The sequence below is a fragment of the Mytilus galloprovincialis genome, chromosome 2, assembly GCF_965363235.1.
Source record: "Mytilus galloprovincialis chromosome 2, xbMytGall1.hap1.1, whole genome shotgun sequence".
NCBI classification, from domain to species: Eukaryota; Metazoa; Mollusca; class Bivalvia; order Mytilida; family Mytilidae; genus Mytilus; species Mytilus galloprovincialis.
The window spans coordinates 82064702-82090439 of record NC_134839.1 but is presented as its reverse complement, the minus strand read 5'-3'; the positions used below and the strand labels follow the sequence as shown (position 1 = coordinate 82090439).

The following is a 25738-nucleotide window of genomic DNA, read 5'->3' as shown; positions in this document are numbered from 1 at the left end:
TTCGAAGCACTTTTCTGGATTAACCTTCATCGGGAACGCTTAAAGCCGAACATTTGAAAGCAAAGGATGTTTAAGAACTCAAACTTGAAAAGCTGAATGACCAAGAAAGTCCTAAATTCTTATATGACGTCATTCTTTAGCTTTGTAAACAAACCCATGCTCGAAACCCAATATGTGTTTGCACATGCGTATACTGACTACTGCAGAAAAATGAATTGTTGTTTCTTATACATATATACAATGAATGACTACTATGTGTTACAATTTGTAGATGACATGTATGACCTAGATACGGCAACGTTCGTGCTTGCTTTTCAAAGCTACTCCCTCTGAAAAAAACATATATTTGCATGTGTCTGCTTGTTTACCAAATAAAGAACATGCATGGAAGAGCGTATCACTATCGCTCGGGAAAAAAATAATCACAAATATAATGCCTACCATGTTAAAACCACAATATAGTAAAGCTTGCATCAATTATTTCTTAATTAACAGACAGTCATATGTGTTGATTAATATTATGTTTCGTAAAGTGCATGTAGGGATTTTTTGTCTTGAAATGATCCAGCAAGTACTTTCAATCAGGTTTACTTATGAAAGTAAGAAATAACAATTACGCTACCAAATTACCCACAGTAGATACAAGATTTCGACATTTAATGTCTTCATCGATGTCGAGGCCTAAATATAAGAAAAAACTAAAACCTTATACAAACGTTGGAGCCGCAATAAAATGTTCAATGTGTAGCAAACTATGGTATGGTTTAATAAGATTATAGTACATAAAGAACACATTTGTTGAATGCAAATTGATTTTTTATTAGTTTTTCATACATTTAATAAGATATCTGTTTCAGAAAAAAATAGCTGCACAAAGAAAAATGTCATTGAATACTTGAAACACTTGTTTATAGTCTCTAATTGGTTTTTTAGTAAATATCTTCTGATATAATAACAAAACTAAAAGGAGAATGTCGGGCAATTTAAGCTGGACTAACAGGTACATTTCTAGAACAGATAACATTAGTCAATTAGTGTAACAAACTAATTACAAGAACCGGTACTCAATGTTATATCATCAATTGCAATATCACCTTTATTCCTACTTCCTTTCGAAGCCTCGAACTCAATCTGAAAAAAATATCAATATAGAAAATACTATTGCGAGAATTTGGAAAACATTTGCTATTCACACTTTATAGTCTTATATTTAACTTGAACTACATTTTATGTCATATTTTTTTTCTCGACCAGATAAGTCATCCGACATGATTTAACTCCCTCAGGCTTTAGATGAATTTGGCAATTTATTTTAGGTATTTTTGAAATATAGCTCTTCCACGATTTTCGTTTTTTATACATCTTCGGATTTCAAATGTTTGGCTTTGAGCGTTCCAGATGAAGGTAAATCCAGAAAAGCGCTTCGGATGCTACAAATTATTTAACGTGTTGTTTTCCATTTTTTTTTTTTTTTCATTCAAGTGTTTTGAATGTTTCAGTCGGTAGCTATATGTAATTGATATTTCACATTCTGATTAGTTTGAAATGTATTTATTTCGTGTACCTTATTTGGAAAAAGATAGAATTGTGACATGTTCACCATTTAACCTGGTTTTTATTGACACACATTGAAAATTAAAGAGTGACATTTTAGATATTATAGGATAAAATCATTTAGTAATGTTTGTTCATATATATGGCTACACCATAAAAGTAACCATATTGTACCAAGTAAGGAATATTACAGTATTTCTTAATTTCGTTTGATGAGTAACAGTTTGATCTTTTGAGTTTGCCATTTAATAAGACACTTTCCGTTTTGATGTTTCCTTTGTATTTATGTTATTTTACCTCTTAATTATTTCTTGCTATGCATACAATTAAATTTGTTCCATGCATTTAGGATAAATCGTGTTACACAAAATCTCGTCTTTCATACATTCACCCTATTATAAAGGACAGGCGTGTCATCAACCAAAGTATATAGACACCGCTACATATTAAATGAGGAGGGAAGATAAAATATATCAAGTTAGAAAAAGATATGTTGCATCGATAAAGTAGAATGATATGAAGTTGACTTACATGTAATTATAGTATCCGTATTTAAAAAATTGCAACGCAAGGTTAAGATTTTATTTTTCTAAATTACAAAAGCTAAATGTAAATGTCAATTGATCAGCAGAATCGTTGTTGAATCACCAGGCTGTCGAATTGACAGCAAGACGGGTTTTCATTATTTTTATTAGTGTTACTATTTAAACTATCAAGGGCTTTAACTCCTGAACTACAGAAATGAAAATCGTCGACCACATTAATTACCTCTTTCGATTTATGAGTTTGACTGTCCCTCTGGTATCTTTCGTCCCTCTTTTAGTGTATAGAGTCGCGTGTTTGACGTCAGAAAATGACAACGTCACATAGGAAGAAAAATATCTAAATCCGAAAAGCATTGGTGCTATAACTTTGAAGCTACTGCATGGACATTGCCTTTTTCCAAGCACTTAAGGACCATAAAATACTAATTCTGACGAACAAAAGTGGAAATCATCAATATAGGACTTATCCTCCATTGTAGTATAAGAAACAATAGCAGCGCATTTAAGAGCAATGTGAGAACGGTTATCAAGTTATCACACGAAAACACTTGCAGCCGCTCGTCCGTCTGTTAAGCAAACGTATTCCCCACTTATTACCCGAATCTTCGATCAGGATAGATATCTATGTCAGTTAAGCGTTGGATATAAATTTCAAGCCCGAACTGACTTGAAACTAATGACATTGACGAGTGTTATGTTTTATGACAGTGTTTATATTTCTTATAGTTAAAAGATGTTTTGAATTTTGTGCGTTATAAACTCTTTATAACACATTTTCTTAAATCTATTCTGGTCGAGACTCTACCTCCACCTCCCGTGTTGAGCAAGGGTAACATATTAAATATTTAGATCAGAAGAGGTACTCCTTTGTCATTCTTATTTTTATTCTTTCGCTAAAATTTCCTGTGCTTAATTTATATTTTCGCTTAAATATCCGATACTTTGACAATCAAACTCCTTTTTTAATCGCTCAAATATTCTGTCATTTTGCTTAAATGTCAATTGCTGCAAAAAAGATACAGAAAGCACAAACTAATTAGTAATATCAAATAACAACAAACAACAGCAGTGTCAAAAGTAACAAGCATTATGATGCCATCGATATGCAATATATAGTGACTCTCTGCTAAGAACCGACAAGGTGAATCCACCAGTTTCTTAATAAGAATAAGCCTGTACCAAGTCAGGAACATGACAGTCGTTATCCATTTGTTTCGGATATCTTTTAGCATTTGGTTTTGCTATTTGCATTTGATTAGGGACTTCCCGTTATGATTTTTCCTCGGAGTTCAGTATTTTTGTGATTATAATTTTCACTTATTTGGGTCAAACATTTGATTGAGATGAAGTTCTAATATTTTCAGTACATTTTCTACAATATACTGATGGCGATATTGAAAATTGCTAGTTTATTTATATTAGAATCAGAATAATCACTTTGGAAAAAAATATTTCTACCATACATAGTCCCAATATTTTTTAACACTGACAGTCCAATCAAAATTGAGTTTCTCCCCTCTAAAATATGATACTTCATAGCAATTACCGAAGTCAAAGGTCAACGATTAAGATTTATTTAAGGTCATTGCTAATAATAATACGCTTACGCGATCTCAGTACAATTATATGAACCGACAAATGAAAGTGTATATGAGGTTTACTCTGTTAGGAACAGTGTGAATAAATAAACTCATCATAGATACCAGGACCAAATTTAGTATATACGCCAGACGCGCGTGTCGTCTACAAAAGACCCATCAGTGACGCTCGAATCCAAAAAAGTTAAAAAGCCCAAATAAAGTACGAAGTTGAAGAGCTTTGAGAACCAAAATTCCTAAAAGTTTTGCCAAATACAACTAAGGTCATCTATGCCTGAGGTAGAAAAGCCTTAGTATTTCAAAAAATTCAAAAATTTGTAAACAGTAAATTTATAAATATAACCATATCAATGACAATTCATGTCAACACAAAAAGTGCTGACTACTGGGCTTGTGATACCCTCGGGGAAATAAATCTCCACCAGCAGTTGCATCGACCCAGTGGTTGTAAATAAACTCATCATAGATACCAGGACTAAATTTAGTATATACGCCAGACGCGCGTTTCGTCTACAAAAGACTCATCAGTGACACTCGAATCCAAAAAAGTTAAAAAGGCCAAATAAAGTACGAAGTTGAGGAGCATAGTGAAAGAATAACCGATATTCTAAATGTATACTTACAACAAGGTCTGACTCTAAATTACCAGTAATATCAACACTAGCTTTTATCCATTTATTTCCTTGATCTCCAGAAAGATGCCAAGCATTGGACCAAAAGCCCGAGTCGCGTTCTTGTGCGTACACTGATAGATATCCAATATGTTTGCCATACATGTGATAATAAAACCTTAGGCAAAACGAAGAGGCTGAAATAAACACAATAATAATTCGACAAGTGAACAACGATGTAAGATATGATTATTGGAACACAAACTGTAATATCTATATAATTCATTATCAAAACAAGTGAAATATGAGGTTCATACAAATGAACAGGGAAATTTAACAACTTTTCATAGCACGCGCATATACCCCCACGCCCCTACATTGTCAATGGACAAACAAAAACTCACCATATTCCTAAGTCCAAAGACACACAACCCCTAAAGGGTTCTTTTCTAAATTTCTTGTGAATATGTGCATCTGCATAATATGTTCTAATTGACTACAAATTTTCATGAACATTTATTGTGTGGTTCAAGAAAAGTTGCGCTGACAAACTGTTCAAAGGAAAATTAGTCCTAGAAACTTACTTGAATCATAGTTTCCTGTTGATATGCACCTAAACATAGTATGTCATTTTAAAATACAAATGCTTGTTTAGATGAGGAAAATTTCGGGAATTTCGTCAGAATTAGTATTTGATGGTCCTAAATTGATTGGAAGATGGTAATTTCCATGCAATAGCTTCAAAGATATCACACCGATGCTTTTCGGATATCATTGTTTTAATATCATTGTTTTATAAATTAAACTATGTCTTGCTATTCTTAAACGGGTAGCAATTTGTTGTTAAGTTTTAAATTACTACTAATTGATATCATTTTTATAGGAATGCATTCTATTTGAACATACATTTCAGAATAAATTGATGAAAAACAACATAGCTTTCATAATTATGTCTGTTGTTAATATTGAAATATACACTAAAACTGAATATATGTAAAATGTGTAAGACTAAATGATAAGATAATGCCTAATTTTTCGTATACGGCAGTAACAAACTTTCATTTGGTAATAAAAAATAAAAATTATTGCATTTGTATATAGTAACGCTACTGATCCTTCAGTAACTACCATGACACAAAAGTATCACCATTGACAACACAGTTTAACTTTTACTTGTATTAAGTACTGAAATAAAACAAAGAACACTAAGCAAAAAAAAAATATAACATAACATCAATTACTTAAAATGTCAATAGTGTTACTAAATGGTGTCATTGGTGTTACCAGCACACAACAGTTTGTGGGAAAACTTCGTAACTCAAGTCACAATTTGTAAAAGAAAACCATTCTAGGTCAAAGTACGGTCTTCAAAACGGAGCATTGACTCACACCGAACAGCAAGCTATAAAGGGCCACCAAAATGACTAGTGTAAAAGCAAAGAACAGATATCAGATGACAACTTTGCTGTTACAATAGTTAAGCAACATCAAGGGCAAAGGGGAAATTTCGTAAATCTACCAACTGCATCGGAAATAAAGAGACAGATATCCGATAATTTTAAAATCGACGGCTGGTTGTAATTGATATTGAGAATAAAAATTGGGAATATGTCAAAGTGACAACAACCCGATTGAAGAGCAGATAACGGATGAAGGCCAATAAATCATATCTCTCTGGCACACACTCCATTTACTTGCATATTATAAGAGCATGAACCTGGAGCACGAGGAGACACTCTACTGTCTTCACGATGCATAAAGACAACGTGAAAGCTAGTAACAAGAAAAACAAGTGCAGTTAAATACTAAAATAATCACAAAAATACTAATTAAAGACCTGTTAGATAATTAAGGGTAAAGTCACAACATATATAAATAAATGTCTTAAATACTTACAGAACAGGTCAGTATTCTTTGAGCTCAAAAAGGCCACAAAGCCCTGCTCTTGACCATTTACCTCAATATAGGCATATTGGTCACCACTGTGTGCAGAAGAAGGACCAGTGTTTTTGGTGAGTGTTGAGCCCTGTATTGCAATGACATATTCATAATATGAAAAAACAAAATTGTGTTTGTTTGTTGTCATGTTTTACAGTTAACACGATTATTTGTTCAACACAAGAAAACATTTCAGCGACTGATATAATACAATACTTTGTTCAACACAAGCAAACAGTTAAGTGATTGTTATGTCACTATACTTTTTTAGACATAAGAAAACATTTCAGTGATTACTATAACACAATACTTTGTTCGACAAGAAAATATTTTAGTGATTGCTATAACACAATACTTTGATCGACACAAAAAGGACACATAGACGACGACAAATACAATCAAAATAGCAGAACTATGTGATACAAATGTAGATAAATATCCATTATTCATTTGATTATTAATAAAACTTACTGATTTATCTAAAGTCCAATCGAAGTCGTCGTCATTAGTATTTTCGAATGCACATGTTTGTCCTTGTTCAAATCCACATTCAATAACTGAAGAGAAAAGAGGCAATGATAAAGTCTGTATATTTTTTTCATGAAAAAAACCCAGTACTTGATATAGCAACTGTTTGAGACCGAATGCTGAGCTCAATCAACAAGTTACATCTCGACCCGCCCTTTTATTATTTCCTTCATTTGAATGAGAATAAGTAAAGTATTGCGTTCAGAGTCAATAACAACAGGTCCTTGTTTCCATCCAGGTGATGACCCACTATCAATGTATATTTACGAGAAGGTACACACCTACCTTTTGTTCACCTCTCCGCTTCATACCCTTGTATCGCTGTCTATTCGTTCTCAAATTTATTGTTCCATACACCATTCGATTCATGAAAACTATTTCTTTCAGATGATTGCATTGTTTTTACCCTTAGAGTACCCCTTACTTCCAATACACAAGATTTGTCAATAAATTTTCATGTGATCGTGTTTGGACCTCCTACAAATAAAATTGAAAATGGAAATCGGAAATGTGTCAAAAAGACAACAACCCAACCATTAAACAGACAACAGCAGAAGGTCACCAATAGGTCTTCAATACAGCGAGAAACTCCCACACCCGGAGGCGACCTTCAGCTGGCCCCTAAACAAATATATTCATCAACTACCAGTTTAAAGAATTTCAAGGACTGAATACTTTTTAAAAAGAACTAAACGATGCTAGAAATATCATTTCAATGGTGTATTTTTTAGTTAAATGTTAAGAAATCAGATAATATATGGGATATATTTATTCATCTAGTCTTTAAAGTTTAAGTCTTAGATAATTGCATAAAACAGTGAATGATAAGTCTAGAGAGTCACAAATGATTAAGTTAAATCTAGAGAGTGTGATGACCTTTTACTTTTGAATGACCCTATGAATTGACCAATCACAAGCGGTATTGAATTTGGCTGCTCTAAACCGGTAGTTGTTGTATTTTGTAGGCGGACTTCATGATCGCATGAACATTTATTGATGAATCTTGTGTATTGGAGGTAAGGGGTCCTCTAAGGGTAAATATATGCATATCATCTGAAAGAAAAAAATCCTGAATCGAATGGTGTATGAAACTAGAAATTTGAGAATGAATTGACAGCGAAATAAGGGTTTGAAGCGGAGAGGTGAAAAAGTAGTTGGGTACCTTCTCGTAAATAAACGTTGAAAGTGAGTCTTCCCGTGGATAGTGGATAGTGACTGTGTCAATAATCATGAAAAGAAAGAAGCTGAGAATTGCTCGTTGCTACTTTGTTTTTTTAAATCGAACTAATCATTATCTCCTTGCAAATAGTCATGTCTTTAAATTTTAGTTAAGTCTGAAAATCAAATACTCCATAAGAGAGAAAAAAGGATGCATACATTACATGTGAACAATCCTTCAAAATGTCTTACGAGATGATTTAGAAGAAGTAAAATAATAAAACACTACATCCACATTTCCGTCGATGCCACTTCATTATACCTATTTTAGTTGTAGGAACTGTTGTCGTTGTGGTCGGAGTAGTTGTTGTGGTTGGGGTAGTTGTTGTAGTTGGAGTAGTTGTTGTGGTCGAAGTAGTTGTAGTCGGCGTAGTTGTTGTGGTCGGAGTAGTTGTTGTGGTCGGAGTGGTTGTTGTGGTTGGAGTAGTTGTTGTAGTTGGAGTAGTTGTTGTGGTCGGAGTTGTTGTTGTGGTTGGAGTAGTTGTTGTAGTTGGAGTAGTTGTTGTGGTCGGAGTGGTTGTAGTGGTCGGAGCAGTTGTTGTGGTTGGTGTAGTTGGAGAGAGTGTTGTTAGAGGACTTTCTGTAAAATTCACATACATTAAAGTGAGATTGGAAATGGTATTTTTTTCATAATAAAATTTGAGTAAATTAATTAAAAGAAAAGCCCAAATAAGTTAAAAAAAGACATTTTCCTTTCTTCAAGTGTCTTTGTATCTATTTCAGTTTTCAAGGTAATTCGGAAAAATTAGGAAAATCGCCATTACAGACCATAGCTTCAGTAAGCAGTTAACTAACCCTTTCGGTCATACTAATGTATTGGTAAAGTTTGTCTTGCTGGTCTTTTCTTCTATTTAAAGTGGATATCTATCTATTATAACTTCCAAAATAATAGGCAAACATGCTAAAAATTGAGAAACATCGTCAATAAAGACTAATAACTTCAATTAAAGAATGGCGAAAGATACCAGAGGGACAGTCAAACCCATAGATCGAAAATAAACTGACAACGCCATGGTTAAAAAAAAAGACAATAAGGTTTGACTGACGATTTCGATCATGTTGATTTATTTGTAGATCTTGTCTTGTTGTCCCTTTTTGATATTCAAAGTTTCTGCATTTCTGTTATAATTTTCGAGATAGAAGTCATAAATAAAGCAAACCAATTTGGAAACATTCTTGTTAAGGGTCAATTATATATAATTACTTCTACAAGTAGTCGTCTGACAGTTATGTAGATTAATTTTTCTGTAGCGGTTTTCATGTTTTAAAAGACTAAAAATTAGGGATGTCAAAAGATCTGAAATTTAATACTCGGATACTCGGTCATGATACTCGAGTACTAACGAGTACTCGGGTGAAGCTTAAATGTTTATTGAAAAGTTTAGATTTTAGGTGGGATGCAGTATTTTTGTTTATACCTTTCATAAACATGTTAACGAAAGACAAACGTAGTACTACAAACATAGCTTGATGCTGTTTTGTTTGTGTCAATTAAACAATGAATTACCGACTGCCGTTTCTGTAAATAACCTATAATCATAACAGCAATAATTGTTTGTGTTCGTGTTCATGAACGTTATTCCAAACAAAAATCAAAAGTATTTACATATACAGTCCGACAAAGTAGACAATATACATGTTTGTATCGTCTGTTTCTTAGGAGTTCGTATTTTTTTATAATACGACTTGTCCATTTATTGGCAACAACAATATTGGACTTCAGTTACTTGTGCTTATTCGTGTTGTTCAGTCTTACTTTTTCTGTGGGTTTTTTTTTTTGCGTTATCGTTTGTCTGATCTTTTTTTTAGCCATGCCGTTGTCAGTTTATTTTCGACTTTTGGGTTGGAATGTCGCTCTCACCTATATCTTTAAATTGAAAAAAAAAACAATTAAGGTTCAGTTTCAAATACAGAGTAATTAAATTAATTTAGATATACATCTCATACCAATTACGTTTACATAGAAATCTTGATTAACAAACAAAGGTAAGTTTTTACGGCTTGTGATGAGTTAATTATTAATCCATGAAAGTGTTGATCGAGAACAAACACCGTTAAAAATGTTTCTAATCAGTTGTGTAGGGTTTAACGCAGGTCATTTTGTTCTTGTTTAGAAATATGATCTGGTCAACAATTTCAGACGAAAGACTGTTTGACTTTCTATTTTTGTTTCAATAAATGTATATGAAAAAATTCCCTCGGAAGGAAAGGACGTTGCTGGTACTACTATAACAAAAAGTAGCCTCAATATATTATATTTATGGTGTTAATTGATTTTATTTAAGTATAACGAATGGGTTATTTCAAAAGAACTAAAGTGAGTGGGCATGTGAAGAGAAATATCTTAAGATGTATAACAGTCAAACGAGTATCCGAGTACTAAAACTGTACTCGAGTACTCGGCCTTTCGATCGAGTACCCGAGTACTCGAGTACTCGTTGCCATCCCTACTAAAAATACATCTTATCCCTATTGTTAGCCATGCAGGCCATGCTTGTTTGCAAGCGTATAAATCGGAGACATTTTAAAATCTAAATACCCCATTGATGATTATGGCAAAGTTTGGTTAAATTCAGGCGAGTAGTTTCAGAGAAGATAATCTTTGTAAAAGTTAAGGGACGGCGATTAAGGCAAAGGGATGACAAAAGCTCACGCTGGCCCTTCGATCTAGGTGAGCTAAAAATGTGAAGAAATGGAGGTAAAACTTGAATTTTCTTTAAAAAAAATAACATGACCTAGCATTCTGAAGGTATAATGCTTGCACTGCACAGACACCGATGATTAGATGAGTTGACACATTACATTGAGACAATGCATTCAATTGTGCAAAAGGGATAGGCTGATTTTTTTTTAATTTCAAAAGGAGAAAATATTGTTGCTAATACAGTTAAGATTTCAGACAAAAGTTTGGGTAACAGTTTTTTTTTTTTTTAACAATTTACAATTTTGGGAGGCTACAAATTTATAGATTGAAACATTTTGAGCAAAGTGCTGAAAAGTTAAAACCAATTATATAATGTCAAAGGACCACATAGTCTGTAGAAATAGAACGAAACTTACTAACTAAATGTCCATTTAACAAATATCCGATTAATATATTAAAGCTTTGCATAACAAATACAGAAGGAATTATCTAACTTAAATACGTACGAATAAATAAACATGATTTTGACATTCCAGGCATATAACTGATTTTGCCAGCCTTTAATGTGGCATTCCCAATCCTACACTATTTATTTACCTCTGAATACAATAAACCTGAGATATCAAATGAGGTTTAATATAAATTCGGTTATTGTGCACTCCCTCTAGCTTTGTTTGATATATGCCACTTTTCTCCTGATTTATATACTCCAGGTGAGTTTTAAAAATGATAGTTGGATCCTTTTTCTAATAACGCTAACGAAGTCATACTTACCACAGGTACCAGGAACCAAATATATACCATCTATAGCCATATCTGACATCCAACCAGGCCCTGAGGTTCCGTTAATTGTAAGCTGTAAGGATAAATAATTCTGTAATATACTTTAACAATGGCTGTGCTATCGAGTCTTCGAGCACAAGAAAGAAAGGCAAAACCTCTAAATGCATCCAAAGGTTAGGGACTTAAAGAAGCTTCAATCGCTGATTTAGGAAGCAATATGCAACATTTAGATCTTGAACAGCAATTGCATATTGTGATCGCGTGGCGAGATTGTTACAAGGTCCGTTCCTCCCAGAACTCATTTAAAAAATTAGGAAACACATAGCTTTGTGGATTCAATAGACAATATGAGGCCTTACAGACTATTTGTAGATATGATCGTACTGATATTTTTTGGCTATTTAAAGTCCCACTAGTTCTTTTGAAATAATCAACCATTTCAAGGTTGAAGGGGTCCATTGATGACTGCGTTCCTTTAACTTCTTAGTGTAGATTTTGTCATGCTTATCATATAGGTATTCAGATGATGCAAACTGTATTATTGCTGCCACATATGCCAACCAGACAGCAAGAAGTATACCTACACTAGATCGATGCTTCTGGTGTGTGTCTTTCATAATTGGAATTAAAAAAGAATCGAAAATAGACAATTTTACAAAAAACCAAAATAATTCGATTGATATGTCGAAAATTGTTCATTCGGGGTTAAGTATTTTTGTGATTTTACTTTTTACGTGTTAATTGAGCATTCATTAATCAGTGTTGGCAGTCTTGTTTATAAGTTATATTCATAATTTCTACACGAATCTATGAAGACCGTGGGATCAGGTTCAGATTTGTGTTGGATTTAGAAAACATTTATTTGGCAACACTTTTAGGAATTTTCTATCTCAATGCTCTTCAACTTTGTACTTTATTTGGCTTTTTTGTTTTTTTTAACTTTTTTGGATTCGAGCGTCACTGCTGAGTCTTTTGTAAATGTTACGCGCGTCTGGCGTATATACAGGGTTTGGTCCTGGTATCTATGATTAGTTTATTTCTATAGTTTCAAATTTGTCTATCAACAATATTTCATGTGTAAAGGGTAAACTTGTTCATTAATATGAGTGACGAGTTCAGTACTTTTCGACTGAGTTTTAGTATGGTAAAATGTGATGCTGTTTTACAATGGCCAACGTACGTCTTTGTGTGAATATCTCAAGTCAATAGCCTTTGTTTGAATTCAGCCTCATGTTTTTGCTTTAAATTGTTTTTCGTTGTTATCCAAGCACCTTTTATATCATTCCCTTCAGTGTAACTTTAATGTGTTCATTATAAAAGGTCATACGATGACATGATGTTATTTCCAACCTTCCTTATCTGTCGATGTTTATTGGATAGTTATCTTAGAGGCAGTTGTATACCATATCTTCTTATTATCCTATTAATGAGTAACATATCTTTTAAATTGAGAGAGAAGTAAAATTTACGTACCTTCAAATCATCTACAGCTGGTATGTTTATTTTTTCTTCTATCCATTCTTTGTCCTGATTGCCCGATCGGGTAAACAATAACGTTTCTTCTCCAGTACCATCTGTCATAGTAATCTGTAGTGTCCCCATATGTACTGCATAATAACTGCGCATGTGATACCAGAAAGTTAAACATCGCTCGACCTCTATCAAGCAAAAAAGTCAAAAAGTGCATTGTAAGTAATACTGATGCATACGAATAAATAGTAAAATCTATCCTATCTAATAAATTCCTAAGATTCTGGGAAATAATAATAATACATAAACAATCATCTTTAGGTGTCGTACTATTCAACCAGTTTCGAACGGATTACTATTATTCGTTTTCCTTGTTAAAAGAATTTAACACTTATTGCCGAATCAATATTAAATTCTAAATAATTTTTTTTATTCTAAGATTGCCTTTTTTATTACATGACCTTGAATGAAGATGCGTAATTTCTTTTGGCTATGGTTGTTCCTAATAAAGAAAATACAAAGATGAAAATGCGTAGCAAATGTGGCAAAATATTTTCATTTTGTTTTGTTTAACTCAAATCCTTAAAAGCTTAACAGCATCTTTCGACAGCATATATCCTTCAGATTTTAACCATCAGCAACCCGTTTTTTCTCATCATCAACTTGGTAAGCCTGGTTCTTTTGATAACTATTAAGTATAGACCAGGAGTCAATTTCACCAAAATACTTACGACTAAAATTGATCTTAGGTCATGAAGAAATCATTATACTTACGATCAAACTTAGTCGTAAGATCTGTTGTGAAACCGACTCCAGACCTCAAAAGCGAGATTGATACAAAGCTAGTATCAGTATTTTTTTTTAATTAATGTTCTCATATATAGTCGATTTTCTTTCACTTTAAAAAATCTGGTAACCTTGATCACATCCATCCAATCGGATTTAAAATAAAGGACATCACAGATATAACTACATCATTGTTTTATTTATTGACCTACACCTAAAGATTTACAATGGTGACCGATTGGCGACACAGATATTTTATGACGGCGAATCAAATTTGTTGGCGTCAGTATAACTTTAGCCGAAAATTTAAACCTTGGTTAAATAGCTTCAGTGTTATCCCTAAATTATTGCATTTACAAGGGAATAACTCCTGGTAAAGGTGATGTAGAAATGTTGAAACATTAAACTGTTCACAATGGAGCGCCACTTATGTTCTCAATCGATCACCATGGTAAATCTTTAGGTGTAGGTCAATATATGTGTGATGTCATTTTAACGTCCTTTTTGGTCATATAGCCCGTTCTTCAACTGTTCTGATTCTTATACGCTGGCTTTGGTTATGTGTTATTTTCCATTTTAAAAGTCAACATCATCATTTTTAATATTTTATCGGTTTGTTTGTCCTTAGTCTTGTTAGTAGATACAATTTGAACTTCCAAGCGTTGTGGATTTATTGGAGAATGAACTGTCTGTCTACGCAACCAATCTTATTATCAGAATTTGAGTGTCATTACCATATAGTATACATTGAGAGAAAACAATTTTATTATAAGTTGACATAGGTAAATAAAAAAGTATTCTACCTGTCAACTAACAATTGAGTAAAGAAAAAAATCAAAGTATTAAGAGCTCTCACTTGGAAAAGATATCTCAGTAGACATAACTGCATCATCGCCCGGTCTCCTTTCTGGATAAGTCCTTGTATATAAATATACAAATCCTTCTTTTGCACCACCAGGACCAGTCACGCCCGTTATTCCACTATATGTATGATATTTAGTTGGACCCTGAAGAAAAGTGGAGTGTTTTAGACTAGGGAACAACCACGCTCGTGAAAAGATTAAAATTACTTTCAGCATAGTGAATTCGAACTCCACATTTCGCTAAATTACTCGAAATATCTGTTTCATAAAGGTAGGTACCTATAAGTAAAACTTGCATCTGGAGTTCTTTCATTGTGCATAAACAGCAACAAAGATTATTTTCAAAAACAAAAGTAACATTTACAGAATGAATGAATTGAAAATTGTCACTGAACCATGCATTCGATAACACTATGGACAGTAGCATCGATTTTGACTGTATAACATTGTTTATGTTGATATGTAAACTCATCATAGATACAAGCTTAAAATTTGCAGGAATTGTTGATATTTTCCTTGCATTGATTATCGTTTTCTCTGAAACGTTTGTACAACTTAAAAGTATGGTAAAAAATAAATTTAAATTGTGAATCAATTTGTTGACACCAACAGAAAACAAAAAAATGTTATAACTGTAAAGACTTCTTTATGTTAGCTGTATGTAGTGTTGTGTCAGATTCTGTCATTTACGTTTCTGAGCAATAGTAGTAAACCAAAAACTGTAACTGCCTTATCTAGCTTCGATAAGTACGAAACATATTTTGACCCTGGTTTTCAAATGATGTTATTTTATTTCCTTGATCAAGTAAGGGTTATCATTTTAATATATTATATATTGTGTTTCAGCTAGTCCCATATAGCTGGTCTCGATATGGAAATATGGGTCTTGATTTAACCGCTCAACAGTTTTTGACTGTTCAAAGTCATGGTCTCTAAACCATGTGCTGTTCGCTGCGCTAATTTACAATGTTTAGCTACATTATATCATCAGATAAAAGTGTTGCCCATCTTTATTTTTGTAATTCTTGATGTAAGGTTCGATTGATTTTTAAACGGCAAAGACTTTAATTCCTATAACTGAACAACATTTATAAACAATACTGATATTTTTACTCACTGATCGTTTCCCCCAGTTAAATGTATCATCAGTGGATTGAACGAAAACACAGGTTCGGTCGATCTCTGCAGTACACTCGAATATTGAATACACTGTAAAACAAAATAAAACTATGTGTCAAGCCCTAAAGATGAAATGTCTTTTTAGAATATGACATAATTGTGTATTTTTTTTAAACCATGCAGCTGTTGCATTTTAAATAAATCAAACTTGACAAAAACGTCTTATTTTGAAATCGAAGAATTGCAATAATGTGAAGGTTGAACATGTTCAATAGTATATCTGATATGTCCCAATAAACAATAGACAAGCAATGGAGTAGGAATATCATAAACACGAAACTGAGTAATGTTTGGTATGTCAAATTTAAAAAAAACATCTGAATCGCAAGCAACACTGGTCATCAGCACCGGTCAGGGGAATTCAAACTCACGATCCATACTCAGCGTGAAAATCAGCTTCACTTCAAAACCGGAAGTATTGACCTATGCACCTACGACTAAACTGGAAGTAATTGCCCTTGAAACTATGACAAAGCTTATTCTTGTTCTTCTTTCGCTTACGAACAAAACTCTGCAACTGATTGTATTGACCGGGCGCTTCTAAAACAGACAGGAGGCCACTGTTCTGGCCAAAAGTAAAAGTCCAAGGAAACTGGTTGGTATTTACAAAAAAAATATAAATTAATTACAACTATATACACTGGTTATCCTGAAGTGTTTTTCGTTGTTGTTTTGCAGTTTGCATGTTGTATCATTTGTTTGTGCATAGCTCTGTGATGAATATTTTTGCGTTTGTTTTACTTTATAACATTGTCGTAAAGCGGGAGGTTTTACTAGCAATTATACCAGGTTGAACCCACCATTTTCCCTTAAAATGTCCTGTACCAAGTCAGGCAAATGGCAGTCGTTATCAAATAGTTTGTTTCTATGTATGTTGGCGTTTGTTTTCTATTATTTGCCTATTATTCCTTTGTTTTCCTCTTCTAGTTGATGTGTTTCCTCGTCTGTAGTCTGTAACCCAGATTTATTTTCTCTTAATCGATTTATGACTGGCTAGGGCATTATAGTCACTATAAACAAATCGAGCTGCTTGTCTTTGTACCTGATCTATGTTGCATATGCTAGTAATGTTGTGAGAATCACATAACGGGGAAGCATAATCTAGAGTTTGGTCTAAATCAGATGAAGTAAGCTGTTGCTTTTCTTGACGGAGTACGTTAACCAGATTTCTCTGTAAGAAGCCAAGTGCTTTGTAGACTTTCCCTGTGGTCTAGTTGATGTGATTTGTCTAGATGAGGTCTTTGCTGATGGTGAGCCTAAGATATTTTCCTATTCCTTCCTTTAACTCTAGATTTTGACATCACGGAAAGAGTCTTTAATATACTTACCATGAGCAACATGTGTGTGCCACGCGTGGAGCAGGATGTGCTTAGCCCTTTCACAAAAGGCCCCTAAAATCGACCAGTTTTTAATGATTTCGTGTTGCTGAGTCATAAGTTTTCTATGTTGAGTTTTGTGTACTTGTCTGTCGTCGGTCGTCTTTTTTTTTTGCTTAATCACTGCTAGTTTCTTGTTTCAAGAGTCTTCAATATAGCATTAGTATCCTCCGTCTTTTGGTCATAGAGGTCATAGCGTTGAAGGTTTTTACATAAAGAGTTTCGGACGCACAAAATTAATGGGATGTCTATTTTCCGCTTCTTTTGAGTTTAATAAATGTATGGGGAGACATATCAACAAATTTTCTTACAGTGTTGTATGCGTTATATTGTCCATACATTAACAATGAAAGAATATGAAATCAATGTACATCAATACCTAAATCAAAACGTAATAACCTATTTAACCGCATTTACAAAAAGGTGGTATCTCTTGGAATAGTATAAGGGTTTTGGTTTTACTAGGCAGAAAAAAGTGGTTCGTATAAGATCTGAACGCTTTTAAGAAAACAACAATGATGTCATATTTGATATGTGAAATATCGCTTTCATTTGCCAGGAAATCAATATGTATAATTGCAATGATACGATATTATATTTCTAATAACTTTGTATAAAATACAGTAGTATGTGAGTTTTTTTATACCTGAAGGTACGTCACAGTTGGTTCCAAAAAATCCCTGGTTGCATGTACAGGTATAGCTGTCTGAATTCATTGGACTGTAACATGAGCCATGGACACACGGATTATTCTCGCATCCTATAAAGAACAATAACATTTATAAATATCTGTCATCACTGTAATGAATGTTAAAAAACATGACTGCTAGATTTTGTTAGATTATCATGCCATTGGCAATAATATCACAATCATACGTCGTTGTATTTCTTATTGTTGATAAACACCGACTGTAAATAAAAACAAATACACTTAAAAATAAACTGGTTTATACGCACTGAATGATATGGTGTTAGACTTTTCATCTATAATCCAATTCAACACGTGTCAACCAAATGGAAATGAAAGATCTAAAATCAGCACACTTATACATTACATGTGATATTAAACTACTTTTAAAGTAAATCCGATACTTCCCAAAGGATACCTGACTTTTGCAAGAGTTTACGGATGCGAATATTTGAAGTCAATTGAGATTATCAGATTCGTATATTTTAAAACTAGGCATCAAATTTGATCTATGTGTGTAACTAAAATATGGCTTTTTTGTCATTATTTTGTGCATATGCAATTGTTTTGAAGTCAAAACAAACTCAGAAGCATTAAATTGTCAAATTTACTCATGATTGACATTCTTTTATTGGAATAATATCATGAAATCAAATTTTAAAATCTAGTTGTGAAGAATAAGAATTTGATGAATATTTAATCTGATATTTTAGCACCTTTTTATACACAAACAAGTATAAATACAATACCGAATTCCGAGGTTGATTAAAAATTGGGGAGGCCGAAAAATTCTGACAAAACCAAACGCTCGACTTTATCAACGAACAGAACGAATCGAGAACAACGGACATATTCCTTACTTGGTACAAGAAAATTGTTGGTTAAACCTGGTTTATAATTACATATTAATTGGATTGTAGGTGTTAGGAAAGAGATGCACCTACCGTGAAGATGATAAACAACAATACCGATGCAAATTTTAAGCGTAACATTTATCAAAACACAAAAGAATTGAAAGCTTAGCATAGTAAACTTTTGGGTCATATCTGTATCAGGTGACATTAACAATTAGCATTGGAACATGGTTTATTTTTTATATAAAATAATAACATTTCAAATATTATTGTAAAGGATCATCGAAATATATGTAAATGTATCACTTTATATTCCTGCGCGTTTTAGAATTATTTTTATCACGGTTGTGAATTCAAGGCCTTTATTATGCCCAAATATAACTGCACATTTTAAAGTTATCATACATATTCTTAGATTTGTCCAAACTAAATTAAGGTACAAGGCATTCAGAAAATAAAAACAAATTTCACATTGAATGAGTTACCATGGCAAAACAGCATGACAAAATTTTCATATTTTAAAAAATGTCTTGATTTTCCTTGTTTTTCATCAATTTTTTAGTAAATCATAGATTGGTATGTGTGCACCCGAGAAACAAATTAAAATTTAGTGAGATTATGCCAATAGTTATAATAAAACTTCTGTTAAATTATTTTGTTGTTTCTTACCTGCCCACGATGTTTCAACAATACACCTTATCGCTAATCCCGGCTGACCCGGCCGCCTGAACTTTTGACACATACAACAATCACTTTTGTGGTGTCAGATATTTTGTTTTATGACGTCAAAATTTTACGGGAACCTATGTGATATCCAGAAATAGCGGACATATAGCGATAAGGTGTATGGAAACGACGACGGATAAATTCTGTATTTTTCGTCGTTTTTGTGAAAACAATACATATTATGACGGAAGTATGATGTCATCATATAATTTTTTTTATGTTTTCCATTTATACTTCTTGACCCTATACATTTTTAAACATTATGTGCAAATTTGAGATAGTTGTCAAACGTTATATTTTCTTAGTTCAAAACCAGGCCTTAATACCTCTAAAATAAATGAGCAACATATATATAAGTATAGCTTCGCTTGATCGAGGTATAATTTTTCACTAAGCTTTAACTAGTATTAAAGATCATTGCTTCGTTAACGATTTAGCGCTGCTAGAATCTACAAATTCCCTTTTTCTTTAATCTCCCTTTTTACGTCAGTCTCATTTTTGAGTTTATAAAAGGTAAAATGATCATCACTCTTTCCAACAACAAAGAATGTCAATACAATTAAGATGAACTATTAAGTAAATATTCTCAAAAGTTTCAAGCTTAATACATTTGCAGTCTATTTTGCAGCTTTGAGACAAATTGCCAAATGAGGAATTATTCCAAAAATGAGTAACAATCAATCCATTAATGCATCATTTGGTAATGCTAAACATCTAAATTTTCGTAACTTAGTCTTTTTTTCTTTAAAATGGCACATCCTCATGAAAAATGAGACAGATTTACTAAGAAATTATAAGCATATGAAAACTTCCAAAATTGACACTAACTTTTGCAAAACCCACAATAAAGATATAGTTCTATGAAAAAAGGTATTCCATTTTATATAAATTCGTACCATTTTAAGCAAAAAAACCCATTTTAAGAAATTTATGTTTTTATAGTACTATCAAATGATGAATTGTTTCTCATTTAGGGAATAGTTCCCCTTTGGCGGGTTTTCATCAACCTGTTCAGCTCATCAACGTACACAATACCAGTAAAAATAATACCTATTGAATACTGGCTATGGCTTTTAATTAATCCTTATATACTATGATACAAATTTATGTAAATATTTATTTCAAACAATCATATAAGGAAACGAATAGCCTTCTTTAAAATAGTATACAACTAGACAGCATTCAGTTACTAAGACATTACATGATACTTATATATACTTTTAACCGACCTGTTCCAATTGATTCTAATGTAATACTGAATCCCCGTGCAGTCGCCTTATCACTTCCTACAAAGCTGTCAAATTTGATGATCATTGTATTCATTTCTTCGTCAGACGATGTATCCCAGACTTCATGGTCCGAAGTACCGCATCGCCTAAAAATAATCACTATTTATATGCTCATTAAGTTTTAGAAAATTGTAGCATCATTTGTTAAACAAATATTTTTCAAACAAAGCTATCAGGCAATCAACAGCAGAAGTTTTAATAACTGCAATGATTATGAAAGTTTGTAGGTCACAACTACACAACTTTGAACGCATTTAGCATTTTTGAAAATTTCTAAACGATAAATATTTGACTTCGACTGTGTTATCCTTCTTTGTAAGATTATCTATGAATATTTGTAAGTTTGAATATCTTTATGATTCCATTGTTAACTTAATTACATAAGCAATTTTCGTATACGACTTTGTTTCATACATATAGATTACATAACGTACTCTGGCCCTTTGTTGGCAAGGAGGTCATAAACTATTTCTATCCAGTGATAGCACGCATTGCCGTTATTGCTTATATTCATATCGGTAACAGTTGCTCTTATATGGTTGCCAGGATCTCCCTATAAAATAAAGACTTTAAATATCTCATTAAAGAAATTATTTGGATTATAATTTGCTAAAAACAAGACGTGTATTTCGTCTACATATTGAGTATAATTTGGAAGATGTGATATGCGTTCCAATACGACATCTCTCCATCTAGATCACAATGTATAAGAAGTTGATAACTATAGGTCAAAGTACGGCCTTCAACACGGAGCCTTGGCTCACACTCGAGCAGCCGAAAACTTGTCATTCGTATTTTACATACAAAATGAGCTAAATCTTACAAACTTCTGATGAAACTAACTTTAGTAGATCAAATTTCTTTATCAAAGGTGATAATCAAGAGTTCCAAAACCACAGTAATATGTACACACATACCACTTTAACATATATTTAATACTGTATCCAAATATTAATACAATGCCACTGCCTATCATTTGTTTTATTAAAGTTCTTTATGATGATTTTATTCAAACCACTTGGTCGATGCCATTGCTGTTGGAGTTTTTATTCCCGAGGGTATTACCAGACCAGTAGTTAGCACTCCTGTGTTGACATGAATGACCATTGATATGGTCATAATTATAAATCATGTTTACAACACTTTGAATTTTTTAAATACTACTGTAATGATTTTAATAAGAAGTTTATTATTAATAATAGATACCTGTATTAACCATACACATTCCAAACCGGTGTCATAATTCGATGGGTAATTTGGTGACTTCAGGACATATGTTTGACCACCTGCTATGTTTATAATACCTCCACAATTGGCTAAAATTAATATCAGTACTTTATACCGTTTCTTTAATTCAAAATTTCCACCATTTTTATCATATTTCCACATTAATATACAACAACAATTTCTATATCATTTTATTATTCATTTTTTATCTTTAATGTGTACGTCAATTCGGTAAACCTTTAATTACTCAAGCAATATTTTCACTATGGTCAAAGTTCTTAGAATGTTTTTGTTTTTCAAAGTTTGATTCATACCTGAAAACATTTAAACGTGTGTTACATATTGGCATGTAGTGCGTGTGCTTTGCGGATAATAAACCAGATTTTTTTGCACTAAAACAAATAATGACTTTCAATGTGAGAAATATTTTATACGACACCAAAACAATGATATCTCAATGTAATTCAAACCTCTAAATTGACTTATTAATTTGGTTGATACCACTGATGGTAGACTGTCAGTCTTCGAGTGCATCATCAGCTCATAAGTCAGTACCTGGCAACTGACTTGATATATAATAAATATATTTTTCTAAATCCCCGCTTTGATATATAACGATTCACTAAGAATATAAAAATTCCAAATCCATCAGGCAGTACTGACCGTGAATCAACTACACTGTACTTTTTATTTCCCTTCATTCAGATAGCTTCTACCACGAAAGAGTCAAAACATGTATACTCTAGTATACATGTTAAAATGTAAAAACAAATCATGGCAAAACGTTTAGTTTTATACACTTTATACTCAGATTTTATTACATACCGGTACTTGGAACAAGTTGTTGACAAACAGTACCCATTAAAACTTCAGGACAAGAACATGAACAAGTTTTATCAACAAATCCTCCATGCTGACAGGTAGGTGGTGAGACACACGAATCTAAAATAGGAGTACAGATAAATATCTTATTGGGGTTACTTGAAAACAGAAAAAGAGACCTCATGGTCTTTTTTTATATAAAAAATAACTATTATAAAAAATGCGAAAATCTGATAATTTTTTGAAATTTTATGAAATAATACCCGTAATAAATCTCGAACAGCTACATGACAATTGTATCACTTTAACACATAACACAAAAGGAAATTGTTCGGAAATTTTATTTTCAATTGGAGATAGATATTTATTTTTTCGTTGATTTTAGGAATTCCTCCTGCGTTTAATATAATTAACTATATTCACAACTAGTTAGATAAGATGTAAAACGGGTTATTGTCATTTTGGATTAAGATTTATTGGTTATGTATGCATTTGAATTGCTTTGGCGATTTAAAAGGCAGGGTTCCGGCTTATTATATAAAGAAATTGTTCAACTATCAAATCATTGAATGTGCTCTTAGAAACTACAACGTACAGTTTACCATTAATTGTCATATTGGAATATGGATCGATCATATAGGTTATGTTCATTTACATATTACGATGTGTTGCACAATTTTGGTGTATGCAAATGTTTGATAAAACATATAAGATTATTATGTTATTAAACATTGTTCGTGGAGAGAAAAAGAAGTTCCTGTTAGCAACAAAGCCTAAATTATAGTTAGGTCTATTTAAAGAAATTAGTAAGAAACAATTCAATTTCGGGCGAGTAGGCGATTGAAAAATTGAAAAACTATGAATTATATGGAAAGAACGACAACATGGACAACCTTTAGATAAAAATATCTAAATATAAACACTTAACAATAACAAAGTGTCTATGAAATACGTCAAGAATTATGTATTACTAGTTAGATAGTTATAGATAACGTTGACAAGTGCAATAAATAAGATTTTTTTTAAATCTTTTGATAATCGTATTCTGCGTATTAAATTCAAAGATATGTTCATTACTCAGATATGATTTTGTGGTTTTAATGTTCGTTAACATGTTAAAAGCGAAACACAGAAAAAATATTCCTTTTTTATAAGGAAAAATGTTTCGGTAAATTTTCTGATCATTAAATGTTTGAAACATTCAAATAACTTCACTAAGAAAATGTATTGACCGAGCCAGATTTAAAATTAAAAATTTGAATTTGTTTCATTCACTCATCTACATCTCGTTTACTTTAATCTTTTATCGCATACTTAAATTGCAAATAGAGTTTATTGTAAAAGAGGGGGCGAAAGATACCAGAGGGACAGTCAAATTCATGGATCGAAAGGTAAGCAGATCCTGCTCATTATGTGGAACCGTCGTGTTGATCATATTTTTACAAACGCGGTAATTATTTTCATATGGTAGGTCATATTCGTGGAAAGGACCATATCCGATAGCATCTGTGAAACGGTTATTTCATAACGGTGAACCAATTCGTGCTGGTGGCCTTAACATGTACGAAGGGAAGATTTCAACTTCACCCTTTGGAACTCTTGGGTCAACCTTCTATCGAGGAAACTATGATAGGTCATATTAGCACCAGAACTATCAACTGGGAGATATATACTTTGATGGAATGTTGCTACGTAGAGCGACTCATACAAAACAATTAATTCACAATGACAAATGCAAACATATAGGTTCTATATTTCAACAATTTAACAGAATTAATTACGATATGCTTACCAGTACATCCATAAGCCGCAGTAACATCAGCAACATCATAGAAACTTAGAGTTTTACCAGTTCCTGCAAGAAACTCTTGTCTCCAGTCATGGAAGATTTCTGTTTTATCTCCATTTTTTGTGAACGCCTACAAAGGAGAGTGAAAAATAACTACAAAGAATACTCTGCCTATAAAAAAAATAAAAGCACAGTCTATTCAGTTCATTACACAACATATTGCTGCCTTTAATACGAAAAAGGGTAAATTTATAAAGGCAATCAAAAACGCCGGAATTATTAACTTAGCACCGTTGTTTAATGAATAGGAAAGAAAAACAAATATAATAGAGCATTACAAAGAGCAACGTGTATGCAATATTTTTAGGCAACAGTAGTCTACCAATGTTCACATCTCGGAAATCCATGAATAAGACAAATCTGCGCTAAAACTTTAACCAGAGGGAATCTCATAAACTGAAAGGGCGAGACTTGTTAAGTTGACACTGTATTCGTTCCCTGCTATGCATACAGTATCTGCAATCCCCACACTCAGTTAAAATGGCATGTTAAATTACATATTAAACGATTTTTTTCTGTTGCCTACAGATATTTGTATAAAAAGAAATCATGCACAATATGCGAGCGTCATAAACCTGGGAGAGGTTTACTTTTGAGAAGTTGGTGTTTATTGGAAATTTATATCATCACATTTGTCATAGGTTCTTTTTTGTCCAAATGTGTGTCAGTATCGAAGAAAAGCTCGAGAAATGAAGCAAATTCTCTATTTTCGTTAGTACTCTAAATTTGAAATTTATTTTGATATATGAGATTCCAACACCGCTGGAGAAATACATATACTCATAATATTTCTAAACAAAACAGCTAAATGGATATACCTATCATAATGATTTTTTGAATGCCATCTTTTACTGTTAATGCAGAATATTTTAAAGTTCAATTTCAAATCCATTAAGTTTTGCAAATTTAACATCTGGGATGTAAGAGGATAAAAACAGACTTTACTTCTGATGAAAAAATCATGAACACCAGCCCTCGTATCAGCCAGATAGTCTTTTTATTAATTCAATATATGTTACACAAACACAAGACTATCACAATAAAATGTGATAAGTTAGTAACCAAATTGTCCGTATAAAGCTTACCAAAACCAATACCATATTACTGTTTGTGAAATCGGAACAAACGATAAGCTTCACATAAAGGTATATTACAAAATTAATATATATGTATGTATATCTGATAATGCA

General features: G+C 32.5%; 1 protein-coding gene across 1 annotated transcript in view; it reads right to left on the bottom strand.

Moving 5' to 3' along the window:
- Nucleotides 1-804: 804 nt before the first annotated feature.
- Nucleotides 805-25738, bottom strand: part of LOC143064592 (uncharacterized) — a 38661-nt gene continuing 13727 nt past the window's right edge. The window contains exons 9-23 of the mRNA XM_076237511.1: nucleotides 24492-24618; nucleotides 22703-22819; nucleotides 21857-21966; nucleotides 21085-21203; nucleotides 20591-20736; nucleotides 17740-17853; nucleotides 15656-15747; nucleotides 14532-14682; nucleotides 12893-13077; nucleotides 11411-11492; nucleotides 8255-8572; nucleotides 6718-6803; nucleotides 6205-6334; nucleotides 4321-4505; nucleotides 805-1131 (exon numbers count right to left, since the gene is read on the bottom strand). Coding sequence (XP_076093626.1) covers nucleotides 1045-1131; nucleotides 4321-4505; nucleotides 6205-6334; nucleotides 6718-6803; nucleotides 8255-8572; nucleotides 11411-11492; nucleotides 12893-13077; nucleotides 14532-14682; nucleotides 15656-15747; nucleotides 17740-17853; nucleotides 20591-20736; nucleotides 21085-21203; nucleotides 21857-21966; nucleotides 22703-22819; nucleotides 24492-24618 — 2049 coding nt within the window. The 3' untranslated portion in view covers nucleotides 805-1044. The remainder of the gene's footprint in view (nucleotides 1132-4320; nucleotides 4506-6204; nucleotides 6335-6717; nucleotides 6804-8254; nucleotides 8573-11410; nucleotides 11493-12892; nucleotides 13078-14531; nucleotides 14683-15655; nucleotides 15748-17739; nucleotides 17854-20590; nucleotides 20737-21084; nucleotides 21204-21856; nucleotides 21967-22702; nucleotides 22820-24491; nucleotides 24619-25738) is intronic.